General features: G+C 57.1%; 1 protein-coding gene across 1 annotated transcript in view; it reads left to right on the top strand.

The window, feature by feature from the left end:
• Positions 1–671: 671 nt before the first annotated feature.
• Positions 672–9,009, top strand: part of INPP5A (inositol polyphosphate-5-phosphatase A) — a 229,944-nt gene continuing 221,606 nt past the window's right edge. The window contains exon 1 of the mRNA XM_023185783.2: positions 672–1,061. Within this exon, the coding sequence (XP_023041551.1) occupies positions 987–1,061 (75 nt within the window). The 5' untranslated portion in view covers positions 672–986. The remainder of the gene's footprint in view (positions 1,062–9,009) is intronic.

The raw sequence follows: 9,009 nt of genomic DNA, 5'->3' as shown, positions 1-9,009 counted from the left end.
GCGGCTCGGGAGGCGGGTGGGCGCGCCGGGAAGCTGCACAATCCATGCTCTGTCTGCGCGGAGAGCCGGGCGCGCGTGGCCCGGCCCCTGCAGGTGCGAGTGCCGCCGCCCCGGTGGGCTTCCCTCCCCTGCACGCCCGGTACGCGGCTGGACCACTGCGGCCACGCACTCGTGGGGGCGGGACGGTTCCCTGGGAACCGCAAGAGAGCGCACCCGCCGCCGGCGCCGGGAACACATGGCCCCTTTAAGAGGTGAGGCCGGAGCAGGACCGTGACGTCATAGAAGTGCGAAGGGCGGAGTCTGTGCGCAGCCGCGGCGCGGGGGGCGGAGCGGGGGCGCGGCGTTCTTGCGGGCCTTACTGACAGGAGCGCAGTCGAGGAGCGGCCAGTACCAGGCCGCCGGACGCAGGAGCACCCCGCGTAGGCCCCGCCCCGAAGCAGGCCCCGCCTCCACAAGGGCCCCAAGTTCCGCACAGGCCACGCCCCTCCCACAGGCCCCGCCCCACTCTGTTCAGGCCTAAGCCCAGCTCAGGCCCCGCCCCCGAGGCTCCGCCCCCTCGCAAAGGCCCCGCCCCGGGCCTAGCTCCACCCCGCGCGGGTCCCGCCCCAGGTTCGGCTCCACCCAGAATCAGGCTCCGCCCCGCGCAGGCCCCGCCCCGGGCTCGGCTCCGAGGGGCGGGACTTGCCCTCAGCCTGAGTCGGCGGCGGCTGCGGGAACTTTCCCAGCGGATCTAATGGCTGCGCGCGGGCCACTGTGAGGCGCGGCGGCGAGCGACGGGCGCGGGGCCGCGGAGCAGCGAGCGAGCGAGCGAGCGCGAGGCCGGAGCCCCGGCCAGGCCCGGCCGACCCGCCGAGCCCGCGATGCGCCCCGGGGCCGCCCCCCGGCGCAGCTGACGCCCCGCGGCCCCGCGAAGACCCCGGCCGGCCGGTCCCGGAGGAAGCGGCCGCCGCCGCCGCCCAGCCCTGCGCCCGCGCCGCCCGGGCACCATGGCGGGGAAGGCGGCCGCTCCGGGCACCGCGGTGCTGCTGGTCACGGCCAACGTGGGCTCGCTCTTCGACGACGTAAGTGCCCCGCGCCGGCGGCAGGCCCCGACCCCGAGCCCGGGACCCCCGACTCTGACCCCGAGGTCCCAAACTCCAAGCCCTGGACCCTGGACCTTGAACCTCCAGACCCCGAGGCCTCAAACTCTGATCCTTGTACCCAAGACCCCAGACTCTTGTCCTGATTCCCGAGGCTGGGAGCCCAGACCCCTTGATCCCCAAGCCCGAGACCTGAAGACCTGGGCCCTGAACCCCGAACCCCATCCTCCAGCAGCTGACCCTTGACCCTGGGACCCTGCCTCTGAACTCCTGTTTCCAAGTCCTGACCTCGAAACTCCAATATTAAAACCCCGTCAGAATCCCTGTTAACAGTCCTTGGAACCCAAACCCCAGAAACCGGGTCTGTGCGCACCAAACCCTGCCCCAGCCCTGATTTCCGAATCCTCAGAACCCTGGCCCTGGAATGCCCATCCCCAACCCTGGCCCTGAACCCCAGATCCATGGTCACTGGAATCACAAATCCTGACTGCAGAACCCTGGTTACAGAACCTGCTCTCAAACCTCTGTCTCGTCCCTGAGCCCTGGACCCCAGCCCTGAAACATAACCACAAACACTAACCCAGGAACTTCTGACGCTGGGCTGTGGCCCCAGCCTCCTGTCCCTGTTCCCCAAACCCTGAATTCTAGCCCTAGAATCCCAACCTTCATACTGTGGTCCTTGCCCCTAAAGCCAATCTAGCCTGACTCTGAACCCCGAATTTCAAGCTCAGGCTCCAGCTTATAGCTCTGAACCCCTGTCCTCAACCCCTGAACCTGGAACCCTGGTTCCAGAGTCAGGCCCCAAACCCAATTCTGAACCCTGCCCCTAACTCTGGTTCCTAGATCCCATCCTTGGCCTCTTTCTCCAAAAAGCTCCTGCCCCTCAATCCTGAATCCTGATCTTAAAGCCTGGGCCTTCAGCCTGCTTCCCAAACCCTAACCCTTGACTCCCACCCCGGTCCCTGTCCTTTGAGCCTAGGCCCTCCTCTCTGGCTGTCAGCCCCAGCTCCTGTATGCCTGGATGCCGGCCTCACTGTCCGTCTGTCCCGGCAAGGCCAGAGGTTAGGGTGCCCTCATTTAACCCTGCCACTTAATGTCTCTTTAGTTCTTAAATAAGGGAAGTCTGTTGAAAGCCCTGTAGGACTTTATATTTCTTATTTATTGAAGAAAAAGATGCTGAGAAGCTCTTCAGGGGCAGAAAGGGGATGCTGATTGCCTATGGCCTTTACCTTCTAGGTCTCCTTCCACCCAAGCCTCAGTCCCACCCAGGATCCTGGGGCGCCCCCGTCTCTGGAGAGACCAGGGAGCTGAGGCTCAGGGCGCACTGGGAGCTCCCAAGAGGCAGGCCAGGCTGACCTAGTTCGGTGTTTCAGCCACGGTGCCACCCTGCTGTTGGTACTCGTGCTGCCAACCCAAATAAAGCAGAGTGCGGCTCCAAGTGGCCCAGATGGAGGCCGTGGAGCCACGGACGCTCCCTCCCTCCCTAGGTGAACAGTGGGGCGCTGCACCAGCTTTATGACGGATGTGTGCCACTGATGCACGCATGGTTTCCATTTCAGGAGGAGGTCTTGTGTCTTTGCTGGCAGCAAGCATGGGTGAAGTGTTTGATGAAGCTCAGTTCATGCACAGGCTAGGTTTGGTTTTTATTAACAAAAGGCGCTGTTTTTCTGTTTTTCTTATTTTAACTTCCAGGTGCCTATGTAATATACTGACCTGCTGGGGACGAACTGCTTTCCCTCACACTTTGTTATGGACAACTTCATCTAGGTTTATGTTTGATCATTTTCTGCAAAAGTGCCTGGCATGGGTGTGTGTCTGTATATTTGGCGTTCTATTCTAGGCTTTCCAGTAACATGTCACTGTAGCATGGTTTGTTCAGATGATTCAGATCCGTTAGCTGCGGCTTCAAAGCCTCAGAAATGTCAGGAGCATTAAGCATGGTGGGGCATTTTAGTCTCAATGGGAAAAGAGTTTTTCTGTGCAGACATTCTTTCCAGTAATCTTTGATTCTGAGTTCTATCATTTTTGTTGTGTTTCAATTGTATACACATATTTATCTCTGTTGATATTAAATTGGGTAACTTAATTCACTTTTGTTTAGCAACATAGTTTCTCTGAATTTTCATTTTTCTTAAAGGCTATGTGGAATTTTGCATTATGATTATGTTTAGAAGGAACATTTGTTTTGGTCAACAGCACATAGGTTAATTCTGAAAGGTGCATTGTGATTTCAGGGCTGAGTGGAAACGTATCTGTCTGTGTCCAAAGATTTCTTAATGTGTGCAGGTCAGTCCCCGGGGGCCAGACCCAGCCTCCTTCAGTGTAAACCAGCCAGGCACTCACATTCCCAGGCCCCCTTCCTTGGTTGAGCTTTGGGGTGTGGTACTTGTGGGCCAGAAACCTGGCCAGTGGAAGGGAATTCATGAGTGAAGGAGGTTTTGGTTGCTTGGTTTGTCCTGGGTTTCGGGGGACCTGCTTTGTGATTCTGTTTGCCTTTGTGCAGCCCGTCCCGTGCTGACGAACACACTCTTCAGGCAGTGCTCAGGCTGTGAAGGAATCTTTCTTGCCCAGTCTCATCATGTTGGAAGCCAAGCTCGTCTGTGACTAGTGCTGGAGCTGGTCACGGTTCCGAGGAGGAAGGTGTTTGATTCTGAAGCAGATGTCCCAGCCTGTGACGGACTCTGTTTTCCTTTTGTGCTTAAGTGACAGGTGGTTTGCTTTTGCTTTTGCAGTTTTGAAAGTCTCCCCTCATAAGGCCCCTCCTCCTCCCCCTCTTTTTTTTTTTTTTTTTTTCAAGACAAGGTCTCATTCTGTCACCCAGGCTAGAGTGCTGTAGTGGTGCAGTCATAACTCACTGCAGCCTCGACCTCCCTGACTCAGGTGAACCTCAGCATCCTGAGTAGCTGGGACCACAGGCGTGTGCCACCATGCCTAATTTTTGTAGAGACCAGGTTTTGCCATGTTATCCAGGCTGGTCTCGAACTCCTAGGCCCAAGCAGTCCGCCTGCCTTGGCTTCCCAAAGTGCTGGGATTACAGGTGTGAGCCACTGTCCCTGGTACAGAGGTAACCCCTCTCAAAACGCTGTGTGCATAAACTTCAGCTTTGGTGTGTAGCATCCTGGGATCCACACAGAGTCTTGCTCGGCAGCCCCTGTTTGCTCGTGGTTACTCCATCCTTGTGGCCCCAGAGTGGCTGTGCTGTGGGCTGCGGGGCTGTCCCCACTGGGGTTGCTTCTGACCCTGAGCAGACAGTGTTGCGGTAAATGCCTTACAGTGTACCGGTCCCCAAGCCCTCATCCCTCACGTTCCTAGAAATTATGGAGGACCCGAAAGAGTTCTTGTTTATGTTGGTTATAACTACCAGTGTTTCCCATATTGGGAGCTGAGACTGCATGAGAACACGTAGCTGGCTGCACTAGCTGGCAGCACGATGACATCATCCCACAGCACAGGCACCCCTCAGGTGTTGGCCATTCTTCCCTAGGCGACAAGGAGAAAGAAAGGAGTCATTTTGTAGTATTATGGAAGTAGTTTTGACCTAGTCAACCTGTGAAAAGGCCTCCTCAGCCCAGTCCTCCCTCCCCAAACTGTCATGGGCATCCCTGTCTCTGGCCAGGTGGCTGGGGTGCCTGGGACTTTCCCAGGCTTATTGTATGGACTGCCATACCGCCCTCAGTGAGCCCTGCAGCTGGTCTTTAATTCCTGAATTGGACTCCTGCTGTCACTACTCGTTTGCTTGGAAAGAAGTGACCGGGGTCCGTATTTAATTGTTTTGCTTTGATGTGGCTGGTTTTTTGACAAGTGAGGTTTCTGGCTTTTGGTTCCTTCCATTTTTATGAGAAGGGAATTGAGGAGGTGAGATTCTTGCCAGCTGTGGCGTCATAACTGCGTCCCACCCTTGCATGGTCAGGCTGCTTCTTGGTTCTGAGAGCACAGCCCACTGGCGCGTATCTGCCTGGCGGCCCTTCCTGCTCCTTGTTCACAGCTAAGTCGGTTCTGAGCTGGTTTGCCTTTTTGCTTAGTCAGCTCCCGGGCAGCCCTGTCCCTCTGCCCAGACCCGGGGTTGCAGAACGGCTGTGAGAGTGGGCTCGGCAAGTGCTCGCTGGCAGGGACCTGAGGGCCTTGCAGTCAGCAGGTGTTGATTTGCCCTGGAAGAGTGTGGAGGTGGCGGAGCTGCTGTGGGTATGGAGTCGGTGATGGTCAGCAGTGCAGGCTGGCATCTCTCTCTGGTAGCATCAGCATTGCCCTCTTTGCCATGTGGTTCCCGGCAACATCAAAGGTACTGCCCTCTCTCCCACCTTGAAAACTCTGAACTCCATGTTCCCTCCAGCCACTGCAGGACACCCTGACTCTCTTCCATGGCAGCCCTCGAGTGGGGTGGGGGAGGTCTCCCCTCCGTGTCCTTCTCCAGGCCTCTGCCCCAGCACTCCTGCACAGCAGGGCCCAGGGCTGGGTGCGGGTGGTGCCCAGCTGGCGGTGACTGGCCTGAACTTTTGCTCCCTCTGTGGATCCTCCTTTTTCTTCAGGGACGTTTCAGTTGGTAATGACTGTGCTGGGACAGAATGCACCCACCATGTCCCTCACCCATTTCTTTTCCTTTTCTTTTTAGTTTTGAGGCAGGGACTCATTCTGTCGCCCAGGGTGGAGTGTGGTGGCTCACTGCAGCCTTGAACTCCTGGGCTGAAGTGATCTGAAGCCATCCTCTCACCTCAGCCTTCCAAGTAGCTGGGACCACAGGTGCACGCTACCACACCCAGGTGATTTTTTTATTTTTTATTTTTGTAGAGATGGGGTCTTGCTGTGTTGCCCAGACTGGGCTCAAACTCCTGGGCTCAAGCAACGCTCTCACCTCTGCCTCCGGGAGTGCTGGAATCACAGGTGTGAGCTGTCACACCTGGCCCTTTCACCCATATGAGGTGTATAGTTCACTGGTTTTCAGTATATCCACAGGGTGTGCGACTGTCACCACAGGTGATTTTAGAACATTTTTATTACCTCAAAAAGAAGCTGCATTAGCACCCAAGCCGCATGTCCCCCAGTTCCCCCACCTCCTGCAGTCAGTTTTCATCTCTGTGGATTTGCCTGTCCCCTGTGTTTCACGTACATGGAATCAGACACTGCCCTTTGATCTGGCTGCTTTCACTGAGCATATGTTAAAAGTGTCCATGTTGCAGCATGCATCAGTCCGTCCTTCCTTCCTTCCTTCCTTCCTTCCTTCCTTCCTTCCTTCCTTCTTTCCTTCCTTCCTTCCACAGGGTCTTGCTCTGTCACCCAGACTGGAATACAGTGGTGTGATCACAGCTCACTGTAGCCTTGACCTCCTGGCTTCAAGTGATCCTCCTGCCTTAGCCTCCTGAATAATGGGGACTACAGGCATGCACCACTATGCCCAGCTAATTTTTTTTTGACGTTTTGAGGAGATGGGGTCTCACTGTGCTGCCTAGGCTGGTCTCAAAGTCCTAGCCTCAAGTGATCCCCTGGCCTTGGCCTCCCAAAGTGCTGGGCTTACAGGCATGAACCACAGTGCCAAGTCTCTTTATTCATGTTTATGGCTGAATAATATTCCATTGTGTAGATACACCAGATTTTGTTTCTGTGTTCATCAGCTGTGGATGTCTGGCCCGTTCCCACCTTGCGGTTCTGGTGAAGAGTGCTGCTGTGCGCATCTGTGCAGACATCTCTAGGCGAACATGCGTTCTCAGTGGTGTTGGGTGTGTATAGTCATGGCATTGCTGGGTGACGTGGTGAGTTTGTATTTAACCCTCGAGGGCCTGTCGGGCAGTCCACGGTGGCTGTACCACGTCACATCCCTACCAGCAGGGTCCCAGGGTTCAGGTTTCTGTACCTCTTGGTGTTGGCGGCCCTGGGCTCAGGCTGGCCACCCTTCTCCCTTCCTGGAACCTCATCTAGACTCACGGCCGTAAGTGCCACCTCTGTGTGGGTTCCCACTCCCAGGGAGAAGCGCACAGCCAGGATGCCAGCCTGCAGTAGGTGGGGCCCTGCTCTGCTGCTCCAGCCAGAGCTGAGTGCCAGCTCTCAAGGAGGTTGGGGCGTCCTCATTTCGGAGGCAGCTGTCTTCCTCCCTGTGTGCTGGGCACAGAGGATGGGGGCGGCCTTTGGTTCAGCGTCTTCTGCAGGTGCCCTCCCTTCCCCTGTGCAGCCGTGGGCGTGGCTGGAGGTGTCTCAGCAGCCTTTTTTTTTGCATTGCTGTCTGTGACTCAAGATTTCAGTGCACTTTCCCTGGGAGAATTATGACCTGTTTGCCAGAGCTTATAAGGGGCAGGATCGTCTGTCTCCAGGCAGGGAGGGTTAAATACGACTGTGGTTCTGGCCCTGGCCGCAGGGTACAGGAGCTACTTCTGCCACCTCAGGAAACCACGTCTTGAACACCTGCTCACCTTAGACAGCATCATTTCGAGTCTGTCCTTGATTTTTAGACTTTTGGAATAAACCTGGCAGTTCTCTGTTTCCCAGCTCTGTGTGCCCCTCTCCCTCTGGCCCTGGCATTTGGGATGCAGCAGGCCGTGCTCTTTGGATTGTTACGGATTCAGCCTTTGAGAACAGCCGTGTTCTCTCTGCTCACAAACTTTCATCCCCCGTTTACTTCCTGTTTTTATCAGTCTCTAGAGTTGCTGAGGAGAGAGTTTAGATCACTCGGGTTGGGGGTGGGGGTGGGACTTCTTTGGTTTGAAATATTAACGATTCCTCATGTTTTGAAGTAAGCACCCAGATCGACCTGTGGGGCAGTGTTGTGAGAATGTCTGCACGTAGGCGTGGTCACGTCCGTCCCTGTCGCCCGCACTGCTCCCAGAAGCCCTGCTCTGGCCAGCGCCACTGAGGAGTGCCTATCCTCAGAGTGTGGAGGTGTGGGGCAGGTGGATCACGGCAGAGGGCCCCGCGCAGCTCCTGGATGGCCGTGCTTGGTGGGGGCCTGATCTGAGGGAAGAGGCCGGTACTGGGGTGTTTCCGTGGACTTGTTGGGTCTGATTCAGAAGTTACAGAAATCCAGACCCGGGCCTGCCACAGCGTGAAGCATCACATGTACAGCCGCTCTGTCCAGGGCTGGAGTGGTATTTGGAAGGAAGGCTTTGACCAGATTGGGATGGCTGAGAGGGCTGCTTGGGGCAGGAGAGGGCAGGTCACTCTGAGCTGTGGGGCTCACAGAGGGACAGCCTCCAGGGAGGTGGCCTCCATCTGGGAATGGGGTCCAGGCAGAGGAGGGTGGGCATCTCTGCACATGCCACTCTGTGCCCCACTGCCCCTGCCAGGGTGTCCCCGCTGTTTCCTGGGCGGGTCCTTCTGATGTGAGCGCACTCCAGTGAAATACTTGTGGGGGCCCTAGGGGAAGAGGGGGCGGAACAGGCAGGCTGTCCCCATGCAGACCTGAAAGTGGCTGTCGAGTTCCGCCTTCCTTTGCTCGGGGCCATTAATTGGGACACTTGGGAATCTCAGAGCCCGGTGGGAACCAGGAACTGGGCTCAGAGGCTCTGGAGCCCCAAGTCCCGCCCTGCCAGGTCTGGCTGGTGCTGCCATGGGCTCAGATCTGGCCGTTTCCGAGCTCCTCCTCTGTGGAGCTCTGAGCGCTGTCTCCAGCCCGGCTTTTAGGAAGGTCGAGTGCCTCAGTCGTGGTTGCTGCCTCCGCTCGGACTGAGGTGACGAGAGTGTGGATGGCGTCTGCACTGTGTTCACTCTTTAGGCTCTAATGTTAAAGGTGTGTTTGGAGACATGGAAGTGGCTCTGGGGGAGCGTCTACCAGGTCCTGCCTGTGTACAGGGCCGGCAGCACTGTTGTGTTGGGGTGAGTGACGGAGGCATCTGGGGACGTCCTGGAGCCTGCAGCCCTCAGCGTGTCACGCCACGTGCTCACGTGATGAGGACACTCCCGAGGATGTGGAAGCCGCCAGTCGCCCGGGTGGGCTGGGGCTGGGCAC

The sequence above is a fragment of the Piliocolobus tephrosceles genome, chromosome 9 (assembly GCF_002776525.5).
Source record: "Piliocolobus tephrosceles isolate RC106 chromosome 9, ASM277652v3, whole genome shotgun sequence".
NCBI lineage: Eukaryota > Metazoa > Chordata > Mammalia > Primates > Cercopithecidae > Piliocolobus > Piliocolobus tephrosceles.
The sequence above is the reverse complement of the archived record's forward strand: the minus strand, read 5'-3'. Positions and strand labels throughout refer to the sequence as shown.